This window comes from Triturus cristatus, chromosome 10, assembly GCF_964204655.1.
Source record: "Triturus cristatus chromosome 10, aTriCri1.1, whole genome shotgun sequence".
Taxonomy (NCBI): domain Eukaryota; kingdom Metazoa; phylum Chordata; class Amphibia; order Caudata; family Salamandridae; genus Triturus; species Triturus cristatus.
Genome location: NC_140593.1, coordinates 411,256,072 through 411,278,922, shown reverse-complemented (window position 1 = coordinate 411,278,922; position 22,851 = coordinate 411,256,072). Strand labels below are relative to the sequence as shown.

Below are 22,851 nucleotides of genomic sequence, written 5' to 3'. Positions count from 1 at the left end.
GCTTGGTGCTCACCCACAGATCACAGGAGAGGTTGTGAGCGTTACCCTGCTAGGGACAGCAAAAGCTATAATTACATACTAGATTAGCATGACGCCGGAGCCAAAATAAAAAGTCAGAATATCCGTTTCACATGCAGTTGGACCATCAGGGTATGGGAACACACCCATTTATCATGCAAGGGGCATTCCGATCCCAACAGACCCCATTACAACATTATCGGTTGCAGTCCAGGTCAGGATTGGGTTATAGAGCTGTAGCTGAAGGACACCCTTATTTATTATGGCCATTATGCTGAAGTTTCAGGTGCATTGTGTTGGGCACAGTAAAGAATGTAAGAGACTGGATGTGAGGATGGGATCATAGCAGTGAGCAGAGACCAGGCAGATGGGGGAAGAGGGCAAACTAGGTGGTTAGTGGTAAAAGAGAAGTACTCAGGTGGTGCACAAACACTACAGCTGCAGCAGCAATGTAAAATATGCTTTTTCGGCACTTGGCCTCACTGAAACTCATCTCATGCAAACTCACCCAAAACCGATTTTGCACAAAGGGAGCTTAGGTGTGACAGACACAGTTGCACGGTTCGGAACTGGCGCATCTCCATTGACTGCGACGCATTGGCGCTGCTGCATGGATCAACTGACGCATCGCAGACTGTGCGGCGCATCAACCCCACTTCCGATGCATCCTCCACTTTGCGCAGCTCGGAACCGACGCATTGCTTTCATCCTAAGGATTGTCGACAAGGCCTCTCCTCCTCTGCTCCACGCATCTCATCCTTCGCGCAAACAAGGTACTTGGCAGCATGCCAAGGTGGGTCCCTGTATGTGACCCGAGCTCCATTGCGGTTGGCCTCAACTTTTGGATTTGACCCGGCGAGATAGCCCTGGTTGACACTTTATGCTTTTAAGTACTACATTTCAGTTTATTGTTTAAAAATGTATAACTCTGGTTCTACTTATTGGATGTTTGTCGTGTTGGTCTTGTTCTGTTCATTAAATTAAGCTCTTTTGTTCTAATCATGTGTGGTATCTGTTTGTGTGGTATTTTCAATGTTTTATTGTTTGAAGTGTTGCACAAATACTTTACACATTGCCTCTTAACTTAAGCCTGACTGCTCTGTTTCAAGCTACCAGTAAGTGAGCACAGGTTAATTTAAAGTGCGTTTCTGAATACCCTGACTTGGACTGTGGTTTCTGCTTGGACCGGGTGCATACCTCTACCAACCAGAAACCCAATTTCTAACAATACTTTTGTGTATTTTTCTGTCCATACAAATTCCTGGAAAACTGCGCCAAGGAACATAACGGTCCTCAGGCTTCTTTCACCACTATGTGGAAACGCACTTAGTCAATGGGGTGATCCATTACACTTCCCGGCCTGAAAGGGAAGTTATACAAGCCCTTGACTGAAGTGCCTTTCCACCAGAATGGTAATAGGTCATATTTTAATTTGTGAATACACACAATGTACCTGTTTTTGGGTGTCCACAATTATACAAGGCTAACCATGCCTTGAAACACCCACATCTTGAGAGGAGTTATAGTGGATTTCTCATACACCTTGCAGAAAACGTATTTACACCTGCCAGGCATCCTTTTGTGAAACTGAGATAGGTATTTTCGGCTTAAAAAATAGTCTAATGGCAGAAAATACCTTTGTGAATAATGCCCTTTGTTTCAAGTTGGGATACTTATGGAGACAAGTTTCAAATCTGATTTGCCTTTATTTGATGCTGAGTGTTTTAAAGATATATTTATTGTCTTATAGAAAAAGCGTCTACTAATGAAGGCTAATGAACACGGGGCATATATTTTTAAAATGTGATTTGCAGGTGAAGCCACAAAGCTAGGGTGAGATAATATTGAAATATTGCTATGAAATTCAAAATGCATTTTGAGACTGCTGCTTATCGGGCTCCATAACTCTAGTGCACACATTAATTACAAATGCCAAACTCTATCAAAATAAAATTTAAAAAAGGGAGGATGACTGTAAACTGGGTTGAAATGAAGATAATGCAATTATACAAAAAGATCAAATATGAAAGATGAAATGAATAACAGATTGTATTATTTAAAATTAAATTCTAAAAAAAGAAAACAGGCACAATTCTGAAGGGGAAGGCGAGATTGCCGAGGGGCGTGCATTTATAGATGTAACACCAAATATGATAAACGACTTCAGGTATTAAAGCGCTGTTACTAACAAGGGCATGACATGCCTCATTTTTATTATGAAAAATCATATGGAAGGAGACATGATGAGATAAAAAAAGTTTCCTTTTAAAGGGCAAACAATATAGCACTTAAATGGCTCCATGCTCGTTCTAAACTTTCAAACTGGCTTACAATTTGTCGTTAAAAACACTTAGCGCAATGGAATTTGTGGGCACCTATCTGTCACATCCCAGTATTTAGAGACTTCTCACTTCACAGGTATTAAAGAATACGGTTTACACAAAAATGTATTTAGAAGCAATCAAGAAGAGGGGAAGGAGAGACATGTCTGAAAGACAGGAAGCTTTACCAGGAGCCTGGGGAAGTCTTAAACGCCTAGAATTCTTACTGATACAAAATTCTGCTGTTCAGTAAAATTGACTTTCCTTTCCTCATTAAGAAATGTTAATATCTTGCAACGAAACATTGGTTTCATACAATTTGCTAAGACTTTTTAGTACAACAACATGTTGTCCAGTTTATTTAAACGTTTCCCAGTGTGTTGATAGCAGAGAGAGAAGCATGAGCTTTTCTAAAATACATCAAGCCACCCCTTTGTTCACCACTTCACCCTGGATTCCAGAGTTAGCTGTGTAACCTTACGATCTTATATTATTCCACAACGATATGATTCTGCATAGGTTTGCTCACATGACCTAGGTAGATAAAGACCCTGTTGCTTGCACTACACTACAGAGGAGAGGGAACTGGAAAACATTAAGGTTCCTATACAAATTCAAGGTTTAACGTATGGCGATTTAGGACTTATTTTAACAGGTTAGGGTTGTCATGAACTTAGTCTTTCGGTCTATCTTTTCCTACTTCTATCCTCTGCTGTGGCTTGCCACTCAGCTGTGACATTTTGGGGGCTGCGGGGATCTTGTCTGTCCTCTCTTTTGTTTAAAATCTATATGCACCCCTTACCAACATCACCAGGGCCTGTAGGGACGAGAGGGTCTCCTATGCTGATGACCCTCAACTAATTCTAAGAATAGATAAACCAGCTGATCACATACAGGAGATCATTAATGGCTGCCCCTCTGAATTTATACATAGCTGGATACAGACCATTTGCTGCTTAATGGTTCCTAAATGAAAATTCTCTTTCTCACTCAACTGACATTCTGGAACCCTACTCTGGGTGTCTAATTTAGAGTTTAGTGGAGAGGTTACTATGTCAGAAACATGATAGATATCCCATCCACCTTATTACAAGTGCTATAGAAGCAGTACCACAGTTCAGCCATTATGGCATCCGTGCCAAATAGGTGGTCGGATTCAGGACCCCCGCTCCCCTCTCGACCAGAAGTGGGGGCTCCATAGAATTTGGCTGTTTGGGCTTGTTGAAGGCATGCTTCTTTTGCTTGGGATCTCCCCATACCATATCTGAAGCTTGGTGATGAAAAGGGGGGGGGGTTCAGTGCTGTGGCACACTCTATCTGTCTGTTTAGGGTGAGATTCTAATCAGCAGAAGTGTTGCAATTGTGGGACCAGGGGTGTGTGTAGTGGGGAGTGTAATGGGGTCAGCAAGGCCGATTAGTGATCGCCAGAGAGAAGCCCGCTTTATTGGCAGTCAAGCCAGCAATGGCTGGGTCTATAGGTGGTATCCAGGTCAGGTGCACCAGATGTGGGTTAAACGGGGGGGAGAGAATGTGTGCGTCCCTCGCTGTATCAGACAAATGCAAAGCTCAGAAGTGTATTGTCACAGGAAGCAGTGTGCAGTGAGGCCTCCCATCAACAATGGGAAGCCTGGAGCTCTCCAATGTGAAAGGAGCATGTGGAGCACTGAGGAGTGGACTAGGAGGGGGTCCCAGCATGTGTAAGGCCAAGCCACAGGTCCCCTTCTCATCGTGCACACTGCGGGGTCCAGGATTCCATTAGGGTTACAGTGTCTCCCCTCTCAAGTGCCCGGTGGCGCCGCATGTGCAATGCGCTGTTGGACACTGCCCACAGCCGCAGGGAGGGGAGCGATCGGTCCATTGGCAAAAGGCCCCAGATCGGAGTCAGAGAAGCAGTGCGGCACCCCTGGGGGGATGGGTGCCCCAGCAGTGTGGTAGCACAACCACTCAAAAGCTGCAGAGTGAGGAGCAATCGGGCCACTAGCACAAGGCCCCACAACAAAGTCCACAATCCCCGGGGGTAGGGACACTGCAGCAATGTCGCTGTGCAGCCATGACCCACCCGCAGGTTGAAAGTAGGCCCTACAGCACGAGGCTTACCCACAGAGCTTAGGCTCAAGAGTTAGGTGCAGTCCTCAAGTGAGCGGAAGGCGGAGCCGTACCTGATGTAAGCTGGTGGGTAGGCGAGTCGGGCCATTGGTGTGTACCAGGCAGCCACAATTACAGAGATTGGAGGGGAGGGGGGAGGAGAAAGGAGCGACCCAGTGGTAATAGGTAGGGGAAAAATATCAAACCTAATATTTACCTAGATCTGAAGGTGCAACAAAGAACACAGGTGAACTGTACCTAAAAACAACATGGCTTCCTTAAATTCTTTTTTAAGTCAATCAACTAATGACTTGTCACTGCTATGTACCACCGTACCGCCAAGAAATACCACAAAATTTCACCAAAAATACCACGACAGCAGATATCACCAACTTAAAATGCCTTCTAACTTAACAATGCTTACTCTACTTACTATAGTACCATAAAGAATCATTGGCGCACCATAATGTCTAATGCTGCCAAATTTCATATGTATACACGTTCAGCTGTTTTCACACTAAGTGAAATACAAAAGTCTATGTAAAATGCATTGGAATGAATGTGTGTTTTGAACCCCTAATTTTTTCTTTGCATCCCCTTGATTAATCACTGCAAAAATGTCAATCCTTCACCAATGTAAAGGGGGCAATAAGTCTGTAAAATTTCACGGAGATTCGTCAGATGAGTGCAAAGTTATTAAGGGACAAAAGTGTTAAACACAGCAAGGGTTAGTATTCATGTGGTTTTAATCTCTACCAAATTTGTTGCGCATAATCCCTGGAGAAGTGAATCATTTTGGCAGGCGCATTTCAGCTTGTCAGCTTTCTTCAGTGCCGGTTTCACGGCAGAACGTCACACCTGGGGTCCTTTAGAATGTTGCCAAAGCCACTCCCACTGAAGTAAGGACTGGACCCCACCTCGGTCTTAACGGTGAACTGCCCTTTTTTGTGACGACTCCATTAGGCGCAATGTATCAAACCGCCATAGCGCGGAATGCCGTATCCGACAAGAAAGCCCCTTAAGTAATCGGCCATTCTGACACACAGTGGTGTCCCAACAGGGTTGGCTCACGGGCAGCACACTCACAACTGCAGCCAGTTCCAGTTCAAAAGTAAAAATACGGTGAGTCCACTTGAGCTTCCCTCCGCAGTAAAATATATATCCATTTAATCTCTGGTGGCAAAGAATTAGAACGCACTTGTGGGAAGTCTTTCACTACTATTTTTTTTGTTTATGGTTCAATGCCCAAAGCGTTTTGGAGCAGTGCTCAGACCTTGATCACAGGTTACACTCCTTTCGTCCCTCACCACTGTTTATTCCCCATTGAAAACGTTTATATTTTCCCAGCGTGTTCTGGGAAATTAAGCTCACAAAAAAATGTCATTAATGAGATTTGTTGGCAAAACTGCTCCTGTGGTTATTGTGCAAAATTACTCGCAATCATATGTTGCTTCCAAAGTTTGCGTGCATCATGCAAATGGTGAAAGTTCATAAAAAACTTTCTATGAGGACAACTTGTTGATGTTTATTGTCTGTTCTTTTAAAACTGCCTTTTTAAAAAAAAACAAGGCATGGCATATTGAATTTTCTGAGGCTGTTCAATCAATCAATCCTTCGTCTTGTAAACTGCGACTATTAACCCGTGAGGGGCTCAAGGCACGGGGGGGACTGCTGATCCATCTAATACATTGTGGTTCAGTCGAAGAGCCAGGTCTTGAGCTCCTTCCTGAATTGAGGCAGTGACTGATTGCCTGAGGTGGAGAGGCAGGGTGTTCCAGGTCTTTGTTACATGGTAGGAGAAGGATCTTCCTCTGGGCATTGTCTTGCAGATGCGTGAGATGGTGGCCAGGGAAAGTTGGGCAGAGCGGAGGTCTCTGGTAGGTCCGTGGAATGCGAGGCAGTGGTTGAGGTGCACAGGTCCTGCACTGTGTAGGGCTTTGCAGGGGTGTGTGAGGAGCTTTAAGGTGATTCTTTTGTTGACTGGGAGCCAGTGGAGGTCTCTCAGGTGGCCAGCGGTGTGGCTGCGGTGTTGGATGTTGAGGATGAGTCTGATGGCAGAATTCTGAATGTTCTGCATTTTCGTGACGAGTTTATGGATGATGCCAGGCATAGAGTCTATTGCCATAGTCGAATCTGCTGCTGATGAGTGCATAGGTGACCGTCTTTCTGGACTCGGTGGAAACCATTTGAAGATCTTTCGGAGCAGGCATAGCGTGTGGAAGCAGGATGATGAGACAGCGTTGATCTGGCAGTTCATGATGAGCGAGGAGTCCCAGATGATACCAAGGTTTTGTGTGTGGTCTGTGGGTGTGGGGGGGTTACATTTGCTGCGGGCCACCAGGAATCATTCCAGGCAGAGGGGTTGGAGTCCAGGATGAGGACTTTGGTCTTTGCTGAGTTGAACTTGAGGCATCTGTCCTTCATCTAGGTGGCGACAGCCTTCATCACATCATGGAACTTGTTCTTGACGACTGTGGTTTCGTTGGTGAGGGAGAGAATCAGCTGATTGTCGTCGACATAGGAGACAATGTTGAGTCTGTGATTCCTGACAATGTCCGCGAGCGGAATAATGTAGATGTTGAAGAGAGTGGGGCTCAGGGAGGATCCCAGAGGCACTCTGCAGCTTATCTCTGTGGGTTTCTTTATTTGATATCATATGTGGGTGAGCCTTTGTTTTAGCCTCATTCATTTCATAATTCTCAAATGTAGCATGCCTGGCGATGGATTCCCTTGTGCCGACCGTTTCTTTATTTCCTGTTGTTACTCTCTTTTCTATTTTTCTTATTTTCTTTCTAATTTTTGCTCTTCTGTTCTCATTCTCTTGGTGTTTATTTGAATATTTTTTCTTACATTGTGTTCTGTCATTTTGGAACTTCTGGAGATGTTTATAATTTAATGGTGTTCATAAATGAGGATAAAGCTCCTCATCCTGATTCAAGCCTTTTGGAATTAAAGTTCTTAATGATAATATACATCTGGAGTTTATCAACCAAAGACGTTTCTCCCTGTAGGCTTCTCTTTTTAATTGAAGTATCTGCTCAATTGCGTAGTAGTGTAGATATTGCCAATTGCTGTTATGTTTTAGCTCCATATGTTTCACTACAGCATTGTTGCGATCTCTCTTGTTGGTTGCTCATACGTATTCTAAAATACTTTTTTTACTTTGTAGTTTGTACTTTCAACATATTGCAATTTGCAGGGACATTCCATTAGGTATACTATGTATTTACTCTTGCATGTAATATGCTGTTTGATCTTCCAAGTTGTTCCATTTTCTAGGGTGAATTCTTTTTTATTTACTGCTATCTTGCATGCCTTGTACTCATTGCATTTCCAGAAACCAGGAGATTTGATTCATGTCTTTATTTTGTTTGTTCTAAAGTGGCTTTGTACAAATGTATCTTTTAGATTTCTTGTTCTTCCCTATGTAATGTTGGGAGGATCACCTATTATTTTTGCCACATTTGGATCAAGATTGAGAAATCCACAATGTTTATTCAATATATTTTCCCAAGTTGATAGACAGCTTACCTATATAGCTCCCCTGAGCGCGTTTCCACCATTGTTTTGTGACGCATTCTCAATGCAGAGGAATTTGAGGACATCTTCATCAAACAAAGAAGCAATTACTTTATATAGTTATGAGGAAGTACCCTTTTTTGGTGGAGATTCGCCTTTTTGTAGTCTTGTCATCTTCTCTATATGAGGATTCATGTTATCACAGACTTCTGGAAGAAGATGCTTGAGGAACAATCACATTGGCTAAATTAAATGCACCCAAAGTCACTGGATACATTTCCTCGTGGTCCAGTATGCAGCTGGCGTGTAGAATATGCACTAGACACTCACCCACTAACTAATTTACCTGTAGAAAGTACTCCAGATGTGTAGAATTTTGTATAAAACTGTGGATTCTTGTTGGAAAAACAGGCAGGTAAGGTTCTGTTTTTGCCCAGTCACTCAAACAGCTACTGACACACCCACACAGCCAGTCAGACTCCCACTCACACACACATACAGTCACTGACACACCCACTCATATACCCACAAAGCCACTCAATGATTCATACAGCATCTCACTAACCCATACAGCCACTCACTGACTGGAAAACCACTAACACACCCCCAAAACCATTCACATAGCCACTCATACACCCATTCAGACACTCACACACCCAGTCACCGACCCATACAGCTGCTCACACACCTGCTCACAGACCCATACAACCACTCACAGAACCATACAGCCACTCACACACCCACTCATTGACTTATACAGTCACTCACACACCCACTCAAAGGTTACAGTTAGGAAATAAAATTAAAAAATCTTCAGATTTTCAGTAAAAAAGCCAACGGTTATGAGGACATTATAGTTAAGAAATAGCATTTAAAAAACCATAAAAATTCACAGAAAAAACAAAGGTTAAGTGAACATTATAGTTAGGTTCAGATTTTACTCACACAAAGCCATAGAAATGTAGCAGTTATAACCACCAGAGAAAACTATAACTTATACCCCCGCAATGCACTGCTAATGACCTCACATATTCATCACTCATGACAGGGTCAGTGACATCACTGAAACATCATCCAATGTGTGTTAAAGATAACTAAGCTGCTGCAAAAGGGGCCGAGAAAAAGGGAGAGTGCCAAAATGCATTTTCCATGTTCATTTTGCTATACGATATTTAGACATAGCTACAGCCCAAACATCTAAACAGATTTACAACATATTTGGCAGAAAGCTAAATCTTGATCCAGAAAGACTGCTGTTTGTGATTTGGTGTAAATCAGTTCAGTATTTTTTGAATAATTAATACATCAAAAATGTGTATGCATCAAGATGCGGAGGATCCAGGGAGCAGACAGATCTCATGCTGAGATCTGACTGGTTGTCACCACATCAACAAGGACGTGGTGACAGCCATCTTGGGACTCAGTCAGTAAGGGGGCAGGGTAAGGATACCCTGATCGTCTACAACTAGTAGCGGGGTCCGAGATGGAGCCCGCATGGGACCAAAAACATTTTGCTTTTTTAACTTTGCCTGGAATTAGTGGAGGATTTGCAAATCCACTGCAACTTTTTTTTTAAATGCGAGTTCCCATGGTACTGGCTTAATCCCTCTCCCCGGGTGGGCCAGGTTCCATGGGTTCTTGGAAAACAGTTTTAGGGCAGGGGCACATTGCTCCCCGCCCCGAACCTTAACAGGCCCCTTGGGACCACATCCCCCGGTGCTGAATGCTTTTAAAAAAAGGGGAAAGGGACCGCGCACCCCCCCTCCCTGAGCAAGAACACGGGCAGGGAAGGCATATCAACTCCTATTTGGTGAGAACTTTAAAAATACTCCTGCCTGGTGGGAGCAGACTTTTGTTTCCCAGTCCTTGCTCTTGCAGGGGGGGTAACCCACATTGCTCCCGCCCAGGCACAGCAAAAACAAAATGCAGCTTTCACCAGGTGATAGCAATGCTGGCTCTCACAGTACCCAGGGTGGGTCCATGTGGGGAGCGGCTGGGTATCGGGCCCCTGGTGCTCACTGCGGAGCGCCCGTGTTGTTTGGTGGGTGTCACACATGGGCGCTGGGGCACCCACCCAGAATGCTTCGAGGCCCCAGGTAATAATCTTGGAGAGGGGAGCCATACTCCCCCCGCCCCCTTAGGTTAGGCAAGAAAGGTAAGATGAGGAGGACGTAATGTTCCCGAAAACGATTTGGATACCCTACACATGCAGAAATAAGATACAAACAAAAACACGTTGAATGGTACATTGCTGATGGGATCTATTCTGTAACAGGTACTTACATTTTGTTAAGGATATTTCATAGTATATTAAGCTTTGCTAATATCCACTTCCTATCTCGCCCTCTCTAATATTCTGTCCTGTGCAAGCATTATATTACAATATTTGTATGCATGGCCATCTGCAAGAAATAATTAATTAGCATATGATTTCTAACATTGAAATACAGCATTTTATTTTAAAATATGGTTTTGCCTTTTAGTAAGGTAGTTAAATGCAAGTCTGATTTCTAACAAGCAATGCACTGTTGTAAACAAGCAAATAGAAAGGTTTTCAATTACGTGGAGTAAGCTGTAGTAGGTTGAGTCTTCAGAATCATTCAGAGATTTTGGTTTCTGTCTTTTGAGCCTTGTTGGTTTATGCTCCTCCTTACCAAGAGTGCCTGTAATGGAAACCAAAGTCAGAGTTGTTCTTGTTGTTGTGTAAATTAGCTATATGTGTTGTGCTTCAGAATAAATTGAAGAAAATGCACAGAGTAGTTTCGGCAGAGTTAAAACAAAGCATGAAAATTAGTACTGTATGAAAGGTACATCTTGACACAAACCACACATGGCTGCCCACTAAAAGGACACTATGAAACAGTATCGCGGGGTGGGGCAAGGGGCGGGGATAATCTGAAATAGCATCTAATGAGTTTAGACATATTTGCGTTGGTGCCCATAATTTTGACTCAGATGGGACCTGTCTCATTTAGGGTTACAGGATGACAGTCCTGCCCCTTCTCGATCTCCAGGTATAGGAAGACAGCACCTGACTTGGGGGCGTGGTGGGGGAGGGCATATATAATGGAAAAACCCAGAAAATTGACAGTGATTTCATTCTGACAGATTTGCAGTTTCTCATGATCTAGAGTTGCATGTAATTAGTGACAAAATCCACCAATAAATACTGAGAGTCCAACACTGTTAGCGCAACTGTGGGCCTGATTACGAGTGGCTCGTTATATTAAGATTAGGGCTCCCTGTTTTCCGTTTTTATTGATTTTTACAGATAAATACAGACAGAAAACATTAATTTTCTTGTCTGTATTTATTTTTAAATCTGGATAAAAATCGAAATTGGGTTGCTTTTTGAGTAATTCTAAATACTGTCTGCCATGACTGCCAGGCCAATAGATGTTTGGATTGAGAGATAAGGGGGTTAAAAAAGAAAGGAATTTTAGTAATAGTCTTGAACAGCAGTAGATATGCACATAGTTGATACTGAAATTTGCATATTTACATATAAGTGCTCTGATATACCTTCTGTGGGTGTTCACAGCACTGAAACCTGACAGACATTCAAACATGAGTGCATATTTATTGGTTAAATAAATGTGGAAATATACTAATTTCAGCTTAATTTTTCCGCAAAACCCAAAATAAATATGGATAAATACAGATACAATTTGCAAAAAATAAATATGGATAAATACAGATGGAAATGGCAAAAAAATAAATATCAATAAACCGGGAGCCCTAATTAAGATCTGTGCGTTAACCTCTGCTTACTCAAGGGTCGAAGTTACGAATTTAAAGGTATATAACGCATCCGATAATTATTGGATGTATTAAATATCTCAAGCTTCGTTAAATTTCGACTGGTCGAACCTGCTAAAATTTAACAGGAAAAATGTACACCGTATTTCCCATACCATGTGGATTTTGGTGCATTAAAAAGCAAAATCTGCATGTTATTCCCCAAGAACACGTAAAAGGTGTGCTATTTATCGCAACTAATAATTAACGTACCCTGTGGTATTGTCATTTATCAGGGGCTGTAGCACCTAAACTCGCAAGCAGAGCCATAGTAGGCCAGAAACTGCTAAATATGGTTTCTGCTAAATGCACTGAATTGTGAGTACTAACTACGCTAATAACTGGTGAATACATAGCACTGAAAATGTAAACCATACGAAACCTGGTAAAAACAGTAAAATCAGTACCAACCAAGCATTAAAAACCGAAGTAAATACTTTTAGGAAAAGCGTGACTGAACGCCCATGTCCTATACAAGAATCAATGAAGGCCTGGTATGTGTCAGTTTTAACAAAGCTGTGAGTCTTGCTCTTTGGGCGTACAGCTGCTTCCAAAATGGCAATAGGACTGCTTGTGCTATTCATTTGCAGATGGTTTTGCCATTACCAAGCTCCTAACTGTCAAAATAACTGTACACAGTAATTGTTCACAAACCACCAAATAGTGTTTGGAAGTAAGAGGTCACATGCAAGTGTATCTTGTTCTTCACTTTGAAAGTATTTGATAGGCACTAAGGCTTTGCAGATCACGAGTTAAGAACATCATCATTGTAGCAGGGACGTAACATAACTATACAAACAATCATTGGCAAAACAAAAAGGTCTGGCTTGCATTTTGACTCTTGAATAAAACATTAGTAAAAGTGTGCTGCAGTGGAAAAAATATATATATATATTTTCTGTATACAACTTAATGAAGTTAAACATTTAAGGTGTGAGACGTAGAGATGTAAATGTGTCTATAATGCAGTGGAGTTCAAGCACTATCTATGATGGAGAATGATGAACCAAAGAGCCAATCAAGGAGGTAAGAGAGAAATATTCCTTTGATCGGAGACAAAGTGCACCGAATGTATATTTTAACGAATTGATGACAGCAGGCCTTGCAGAGAGATGTGAGTTCAAGTCTAATCTAAAAGGTAAATGAGTTTTCACAAATCATTTATTCCTATTAAACCGAAGATCATCAATATCCGCTGAAAGGCACAAAATAGTTCAACACCCACAATTGACCTCTTCCTAAAAACCAAAGGTTAACTAACCCAGACAAGGTACCTGCACAGCTTACCTACGCTTGCGTTGCTGCTAGCGCTTTAATATTTTAATATACTCCTGTTCTGTATTTTCTTTTCTTTTTATTTATTTTTCCCTGGTTTTAACTGGGATCCGGTTAGGCTTTCTCCCTCCCTCTCACCGCATATAATTGAGCAAATTCACCGCCGTTTTGGTGGGTCCGGGTCTCGGGGGTTGTTCGGGTTGGGCGCCATCTTGGCTTGGGCACTGCTTCCTCCGGCGGGCGCCATTTTGAGCGTGATTACGCTCGGTTAGCCTCGCGGGACGCCTACTTAAGGCGGTTTCTCCATCGCCGACTGCCAGACAAGGTACCTGCACAGCTTACCTACGCTTGCGTTGCTGCTAGCGCTTTAATATTTTTATATACTCCTGTTCTGTATTTTCTTTTATTTTTATTTATTTTTCCCTGGTTTTAACTGGGATCCGGTTAGGCTTTCTCCCTCCCTCTCACCGCATATAATTGAGCAAATTCACCGCCGTTTTGGTAGGTCCGGGTCTCGGGGGTTGTTCGGGTTGGGCGCCATCTTAGCTTGGGCACTGCTTCCTCCGGCGGGCGCCATTTTGAGCGTGATTACGCTCGGTTAGCCTCGCGGGACGCCTACTTAAGGCGGTTTCTCCATCGCCGACTGCCAGAAAAGGTACCTGCACAGCTTACCTACGCTTGCGTTGCTGCTAGCGCTTTAATATTTTTATATACTCTTGTTCTGTATTTTCTTTTATTTTTATTTATTTTTCCCTGGTTTTAACTGGGATCCGGTTAGGCTTTCTCCCTCCCTCTCACCGCATATAATTGAGGAAATTCACCGCCGTTTTGGTGGGTCCGGGTCTCGGGGGTTGTTCGGGTTGGGCGCCATCTTGGCTTGGGCACTGCTTCCTCCGGCGGGCGCCATTTTGAGCGTGATTACGCTCGGTTAGCCTCGCGGGACGTCTACTTAAAGTCGCTTTCTCCCACGCAGCGGGATCGCGCAGTGGGACGCCGTCGCTTAGCCGGAGTCGTGCCAGAGTCGTGCCAGAGTCGTGCCAGAGTCGTGCCAGAGTCCTGCCAGAGTCCTGTCAGAGTCCTGCCAGAGTCCTGCCAGAGTCCTGCCCGTCTGCACCCGTCTGCGCCCGTCTGCGCCCGTCTGCACCCGTCTGCGCCCGTCCGCGCTTAGGACGCACGGGGCGCAGCGGGTTGCTCTATTTGCACTCTCAGTTCATGTGCCGCGATGATCGCATATACCAACGAGACGTTGCGGACCATTGGACTGTCCATTCCTAAATGTGATCAGGTAAATATCCACCCTCTAAGCGGCCCATATTGGTGTGCCTGCAAAAGATGGGCTCTTGCCTCTCCGGCTCGTACCCGTCAGAAGCCTTCATCTTTCGTCGCCAGAAGTAAAGGTTCGGTGCATGCTCTTCGAATATTCAGCCTGAATGTTAGGTCCTTGGTGCAACACCACCAAGACATCTTGGACCTCTTGCAGGATGAGACCCCTGATGTATTCGCCATCACGGAAACCCGGCTGCAGGAGGACGATGCAGCTATTATTAATCTGGCCTTCCCCCCTGAATATTCAATCTTCACTCTTAATCGACCTACTAGAGGAGGGGGTATTGCCCTTGCTGTTAAATCTAGTTTCCCCTGCAGCTGGCATGTCTTAAGTATCGCTGGGTGCGAAAGCGCCTCCTTTAAGATCAGGATCAGCCCACAATTTTCGATTTCAGGGATGGTGGTATATCGACCTCCAGGCAACGATGTTGCGTTTAGAGAAGCTTTCCCTGACGCCGTAAGTTCCCTGGCATTTGGTTGTGCCAATTTTTCTATTCTGGGAGATCTTAATCTCCACTTTGATAATCAGAGCTCCCCGGCTGTCTTGACTTTCCTAGCGGATCTCGAGGCCCTTCAGTTGGTTCAAAAAGTAGCACAATCCACCCATATAGGGGGGCATATACTGGACCCCTTTTTTACGAATCTAACTGAAGCCACAGTCTCTTCCATCTCACCCGTAGGATGGACCGATCATTTCCTAGTGGATATTCGGGCCTTCTTGCCTGATATTCCTCCTACTCCTCTGGTCAGATCAGTTCCTAGAAGGCATTGGAGTAAACTCAGGTTAGAGGACCTGCATCATCTTTTGGCTATCGATCCGCTAGGAACCCTGGATGACGCTGAAACGGGTTATGACCGGTTCTGTCAATGGATTACCAGGGCGCTTGACTCTTTGATTCCAATTACTATAAGTAAATTGAGCCCCAGAAGGTCGAATCCCTGGTACGACAGCGCTTTACGTGCTTTGAAAGGGAATTGTAGGCGGGCAGAGAGAGAATGGCGGAGGTCTTATGATACGGCTAAGAAAGCGGTGTATCTGCCCTCCATTAAGATTTATCACCGTGCCATCTGCAGAGCTCGTGCGGCGTTCTACTCTCTGGAATTCCGCAACAGCAAGAACCCGTCTAAAACCATATTCAAGGCCCTTAAAGATCTTCTGTCAAAAAGAATTTCCTCTCCGGCTATGGCTTCTATCTCTCATTGTGAGGCTTTAGCATCTTTCTTCCTGGAGAAAGTGCAGGGCATTTATCGGGCCTTTCGTTGCACGGGGTCACCCTCGGAGGCTTTGGATATTATTCCCGCTCCTCATACTATGGATTGTTTTCCTTTGCTCCTCCCTGAGGTTTTTGATAAACTGGCCCAGAAGGTCAAATCTGGATCTCCTTTGGACCCGGTAAGATCTGCCCTTTTCAGGGATCAGTCTTTTGTGGGTCGCTCCACGATTTGTTCTTTGATCAACATCTCGCTGGCTACGGGCATCGTTCCAGCTAAATGGAAGCGTGCAGTAGTCTCTCCTATCCTGAAGAAACCATCTTTGGATCCTTTAAGGTTGGAGAGCTACCGGCCCATCTCTCTGCTTCCTTGTCCGGCAAAATTGGTGGAGGCTCACGTCAACCAGGCTCTCGCCGACCATCTCACCCGTGCTAACATTCTGGATGCTACCCAGAATGGGTTCCGGGCTGGGCACAGCACGGAGACAGCCCTCCTTGCCATGGTTGAACATTTGCGCTCGGTGCTGGATGGGGGACAGACGGCGGCGCTAGTATTATTAGATCTGAGCACCGCCTTCGATACTGTTTCTCACCGCATCCTTTTACATCGCCTGGAGGAGATTGGCATTGGTGGGTTAGCCCTACAGTGGTTCCGTTCCTTTCTTGACGACCGGTCCTTCTGCGTTGCTATACCACCGTATCAGTCCAAATTCCATCCCCTGGACCTGGGGGTGCCGCAGGGTTCCTCGCTGAGTCCCACGTTATTCAATCTCTACGTGAGACCGCTGGCTGATGTCGCCAAGCAGTGGGGCATGTATATGGTCTCATATGCGGACGACACTCAGCTGGCGGTTACTATCAGCGGGGATGCTGACTTGGATGCCCCTAGGTTCCAGAATGGTCTGAGAGCGGTGGCAAGCTGGTTGAATGCCAACTCTCTCCAGCTCAACGCTAAGAAGACTGAGGTTATGGTGGTGGGGAGGGGTAAGGAACTCTGGGGGGATAGATGGTGGCCTCCGGAACTTGGTCCGTCTCCAACTCCGGTTACGGAGTTGAGAAATTTGGGAGTGTGGATGGACTCCTCTCTGAGCTTTGTTGGGCATACCAAGAAAACTGCAGCTTGCTGTTTTGGGGTCCTTCGGCGCCTAAGACCTATCCTGAAGTTTTTTGACACCCCTACCAGGCAGCTGGTGGTTCAGGCAACAGTCATATCTCGTCTGGACTATGCCAGCGTGCTCCTGATAGGGACAAACCAGGCAGAAATCATCCGCCTTCAGCGTGTTCAAAATGCTGCAGCTAGAGCCGTAGTTGGTTTGCCTAGGGCTTGCTCTGTTTCAAGTACTCTCCGATCGTTACACTGGCTGCCGGTTAAGTCTAGAATTCATTTCAAAGTCTTATGCCTGGCTTTCAAGATTATGAGGGGATTAGCTCCCCAGATCCTTTCGAGTCTTTTGACCTGCTACATTCCGACCCGTTCTTTAAGATCAATGGGCCAAGCGCTTGCTGTAGTTCCGAGGTTTAAGCTCAGTCGAGTTGGCGGTCGAGCTTTTCGGGTAAAAGCAGCAGTGCTCTGGAACTCGCTTCCGTTTGAGATTCGCGCAATGGAAGACCTTCTTCTGTTTCGGAAAGCTATAAAAACCCTCTTGTTTTAAATTTTGTTCCCTCTTTTTTCGGCCCCCTCTTTTACTTCCAATTTCAGTGTTAGTTGTGTTTTACCGGTCATGCGCCAGGACGCCCCTTAGCTGGGGCAGCTGTGCGCAATATAAAAGCTCCTAACATAACATAACATAACATAACATAACATACCATAACCCTGCAACTTGTTTTTTATATTCTTTTAGGATATATATATATATATATATATATACGAAACTGCTAAGCTCCTCGAACCTCCGCTTTCAAACCACAACAGCAGCAGCGGCAGCGGCGAACAAAGGAGAACGGACCCCGATTGCTGGCAGGAAGATTTTATTCTTGTCCTTCGCTTAGTATCTAAAAAAATCCCTACACTTATGAAAAGTTGGGACATGTGCAAAAGAAGCAAAAGCAGCAGAGGTTCACTAATGAATAATGGACACTAGCAAAGAATATGTGTATAAGAAACCCATTGAATATTCTAGAAAACAAGGTAGTTCAACTCCAGTACAAGGAGGGAATAGATGTCTGAAAAAATTATTCTATGTACATATATACGAGTATATATATATATATATATATAAAAAAATATTTTAAAAATATATAAAAATATATTTAAAAATATTTTAAAATATTATTCAGAGAGGTGGCTGTAAGACATCACTATCCTGCACAAGTGTAAAAAGTGTGCAAAATGTAAAAAGTGTACAAAATGCAGAAAGTGTACAAAATGTGTATAACGTTAACGAAATGTGTACAGATGACAGATCTCCAGTTTAGTCGGAATAGTAGTACAGTATAAATCACCACATATTTCTATAAGAAATTGTGTAAATCTTCTGTTGTGTTGAGGCCGTGTGGTGTTCTACTATCCAATTCAAGAATAATGCGCGATTCTAGTTGTCTAAGTTTCTTTACTTTGTTGCCACCCCTTCTTAGGGGGGGAATCGCATTAATTACATAGTAAGAGAGGCAATTAAGATCGTTGTTGTGTTCTCGTTTGAAATGCCGGGCTACAGGGTATGATGGATCATTATTGACTATAGCCCGGATATGCTGCAATATTCTGACGTGCACCTGCAGCTTAGTACTTCCCACGTAACGTAAGCCACAGGTGCACGACAGAACATATACAGCATACTCAGTGCGGCAGCTATAATTTCCTTGAATGGTATGTTTCTCTTCTGAGAATGGAGTGGTGTAATGAGTAGTGTTTACACCAAACTAGCACGCACGACACGAAGAACACTTGAAAAAACCTTTCCTTGGTTTGAGCCACGTACCAGTGATACCAATCTCTGGGCAGCTCTTTACTAATTGGCTCCTCATAGATTTAGCTCTTCTGAAAGTGATAGTAGGAGTGTCGGGGAGACGTGGTCCAAGAACCCCATCCGTGAGTACAATAGGCCAATTTTTCTTGATAATAGATTTAATTTTCCTCTCCTGTCTACTGTATGTTGTAATTAGCCTAGGGCACGAGTCAACCTCATTTTCCTCAGTGGTTATGACTGTCTTGTGAAACAAGGTATCTCTAGGTCTGTCTTGGGACTTGACTAGGGCACGGTTCAGAATTTTGTTGCTGTACCCTCTTTGTCTAAGTCTGTGTAACACATCATTGGTACATTTGTCAAATTGTTCAACCGTACTGCAGATGCGTTTGATTCGCAGTATTTCGCCAAATGGAATGCTCTCTATTAAGTGCTTGGGATGGCTGCTATTAGCATGTAAGGTGCTGTTCCCTGATGTGGGCTTTCTAAATAAAGTTGTTTCAATTTTGTCATTTTCAATCAACACTCTGACATCTAAAAACTCAATAGTGGATGTACTGATATGCGAGGTAAAGTGCAAATTCATACAGTTGTGATTAATAGTTGAAATAAAATCAATTGCACTTTCCTCATCACCTCTTCAAATCAGAAACACATCATCTATAAAGCGTAGCCAATGCACTACATGGTTGTTGACAATTTCTCGATGTTGTTTCTTTAAGACCTGTTCCTCCCACCAGCCAACGTGTAAACAAGCGTAGCTGGGGGAGAAACAGGATCCCATCGCCACGCCTCTTTGTTGTTTGAAAACATCATTCCCAAACAAAAAAAAGTTATTGTTAAGACACCAGTTAATTAGATTCATTAGCATTTTGTTGTGAAGAAAAAATTCCCCACCCCTGGAGTCAAGAAAATATTTAACAGCATTGAGCCCATCAATGTGATTGATGCTAGTGTATAGTGACTCAATGTCTAAGGCTATTAATAGAAAATTTGTCTCCCACAAAATGTCCTTGATCTTATTAAGGAAATCCCCAGTGTCTTTTATATAGCTTGGAAGTTTTCTCACAAAATCTTGTAGGAAGAAGTCTATGTACTGGGAAATGTGTTCACTGACACTGTTAATGGCCGAGATGATTGGTCTTCCTGGTACTGGTTGGGTAGATTTATGTACTTTTGGAATCAGGTATAATGTAGGTAATACCGGGAAGTCAATGTCCAAAAATTTATATTCAGATGCTGAAATCAGACCCTCCCTTTTGTATTGTAGCAGTTGTTTGCGTAGTGATTCTTTGGCATGGTTGTACTCTTTAAGATTGGATTTCACGTAGCATTCCTGATTGTTAAGTTGTCTCCTTGCTTCAGTGATATACTCCCTTTTGGGCCAGAGTACAATGTTGTCACCTTTATCAGATGCATTAATAATGATTTCATTGTTGTTACCCAATTTGGTCATAAGTCGGTCATATTGATTGTTCATGAAAGATGCTTTCTTTGATTTCTTCTTAGACTGAATATAAAGTTTTTTGATATCGTCTATTACACGATCGTGAAATATGTCCACAGAATCTTTGGGCATCATAGGAATGAAGGTGCTTTTCGGTTTGAACGGACTGATACCAGCCCCTATTTGAGTGATTCCTGCATTGTGTAGTTTAGTCTGGGTACTGATACCATCTTCTGGTGCAGGTGGTGTTGTGGATTCCTCATTGCTTAATTCTTGCATGGTAAGCAGAGTTGCCATGTCAACCGCTTGTAATCCAGTATGGCTTCCGGGAGAAATGTCGTGCGTTGTGCGGCACTTGTCCAAACCAGTTTTCACCGTAAAGAATTTTTTTAATTTGAGTTTACGGATGAAACAAAAAATATCAATCCTGGTATTAGCATAATTAAAAGAACTCTCTGGGCAGAAGCTAAGTCCTAAAGATAGAAGCTGTTTCTCAGCTGTAGAGAGTTCAACATTGGACAAATTGATTATTGTTTGTTCTGTCATCGCCTCTTTCTCTGCCATTGTTGTTTTTTCTTTTGTGTTGTTTTTCCGGCACTTACGTCTTGCTTTTCTTCTGGCATTTCTTTTCCTTCGTTTGGTTGCTTGTTCCGATTCCTCGGTCTCAACGTGTGGCGCCTGTCGATGACTAAAAAATCAATCTCTTCTCCCAGACTTAAAACACCTCCTTCCATGTTATTGGTCAGAATATCTCCTTCCGAACCAGAATCACTAGTAAGGGATTCGCCATCTGTCCCTGAGGCTTCACAATCTTTATTGATATCCATATGGGAGGATTGAGGAATCTTGCCAACACGTCTATCCTCAAAGCGTAGTTTTTTTGCGTGTTCAAACTTTCTCGCAAACGTGTAGATTTGTCCCTGTTGGTAATCCATTAAATCACGGGCAAATTTGAACACTTTGCGTTTTTTAATTTTATCCTCGTGTTTCAATAGTCTTGCAGCAATTTCTGATCTGGTTTTTGTGATGTACTCCTTTAATTCAGATTTGGCCAAATCCTCATTAATTTGCTCTATATCTTTGAGCAATTTTTGTCTGTCTATGGCTGCATATTTGATCAGAATTTTTACAAGATTCATGGAGGCGATCAGATTGCTCTCACCCCATTCCTTGAGCATCTCCGGATTGGGGTCCTCAAAACTAGGTGCCAATAGACTCTGCCTGCTTCCTCATACTTGGTCAGGGATTTGTGCTCCCACCATTTGGTAGTCTCACTCCTCATTTTTTTCTTCAGGGTTTTCAATAAACCTTTAACATCTTTGTCAGCGTCCACAGCATTGTCGTTCAAGTTACGTGTGCCTGTGTTAACAATTGGCAGATTTCCAAACAATGCATCAGCTGCTGCTTCACGTTCTCTGTCTGTATCAGCAGACATGCTTTCCAGTGAAGGTAATTATACAGAGTGGTTGGCGTCCGCCGTCCACGTACCAACTGCCGTTAATGAATCACCTCCCCACCTGCGCACCAATGCCGAGTAACTCACCCACAGGAACTGCGTAATGGCGCGTCCTCCGACCCGTCTTTCGCCGTACCGTGGTTGGTGTCAACAATGTCAGCTGCTGCAGAGGGCCGCCGTCAAATATTCCTCTCCGGAATGGTTCTGCAAATGTTGGTTGTGGACGGCAGCCAACTCGAAGGGAGGGGGTCCGTATCCGGAAGCAACCCACTTCCGCAATTGTATACGAAACTGCTAAGCTCCTCGAACCTCCGCTTTCAAACCACAACAGCAGCAGCGGCAGCGGCGAACAAAGGAGAACGGACCCCGATTGCTGGCAGGAAGATTTTATTCTTGTCCTTCGCTTAGTATCTAAAAAAATCCCTACACTTATGAAAAGTTGGGACATGTGCAAAAGAAGCAAAAGCAGCAGATATAAATATATAAAAAAATTCACAAAAACAGCTATGAGAGAGGATAAACTATAAAGAACTACATAATTATGCAATAAAACCACAATTCATGAACGCACAATTAGCGAAGTAAGAACAGGCATTATTTTTCGATAGGCTTACAGACAAGAGAGGTGGACAAACAAGAGAAAAGAGACAAAAGCGAAAACACACTCAAAGGAAAAGGGATTGAGGTGAATGATATTAATATACAGATTAAACAGAGTGTAAATAAAAAAATAGTAAAGTAATGAATGGCCACAGCAACCACACATTTCGTATAGCACCTTTTACAACAAATCTCTCAGTTCCCCTGAGTGCAGATCTGACATAAAAAAAAGTATTTGAAATACTCTGAAATCAATTCTCTTTGTTCATGAAATTCCAATCGACAAGTTCTCCACAACCAAAAAATGCAATGGATATCTTCTGTAAAAAAATCATTAAACCTTCCTACAAACATACATGAAATGAGTGAAATTGGCTTTAGGCTTGGCACCAACCCAATATAAATCACTCGCTAACAAAAGGGGTGTGCCCTTGTACATTTTCCTTGGAGTTCTTCCCATAAATTCTCTATTCTCTTGCCACGCCACACTCACGGTTAACCTTCCAAATTAGAGGCGGTGAAACCGCAGAGCTTGCATCAGGAGACCCTCAGCCATCTCTACTGGCAGGCCGCCGTGACCATGTGACCCCTGCTCCACTAGACCACCAGGTCACAGTGATGAGGTCACTGATATTTTGTTCCCGAGAGTCCCGAGCCTCACTGGCAAAAACTTTGGAGAGTGTAGTTCGGCCCACCTGTCTGTAAATAACCCTGATGTGATGTCAGTTACAGTTCCACCCACGAATGATGCCAACACGCTGCAATAACATACAGTTTGAAACGCTAGACGTCACACGCAAACAATGTAGTGACCTGGCTTTGAAAGGATACAATGGAGTGAGGACTCAGTCAAAGCAGAGGCATCTATGGAAAATGGAAGCAACAAAACCGG

General features: G+C 43.6%; 1 protein-coding gene across 1 annotated transcript in view; it reads right to left on the bottom strand.

Moving 5' to 3' along the window:
* Nucleotides 1-22,851, bottom strand: part of MYO3A (myosin IIIA) — a 1,336,625-nt gene that overhangs the window by 249,041 nt on the left and 1,064,733 nt on the right. Inside the window, exon 32 of the mRNA XM_085630108.1 lies at nt 10,506-10,606. Coding sequence (XP_085486234.1) covers nt 10,506-10,606 — 101 coding nt within the window. The remainder of the gene's footprint in view (nt 1-10,505; nt 10,607-22,851) is intronic.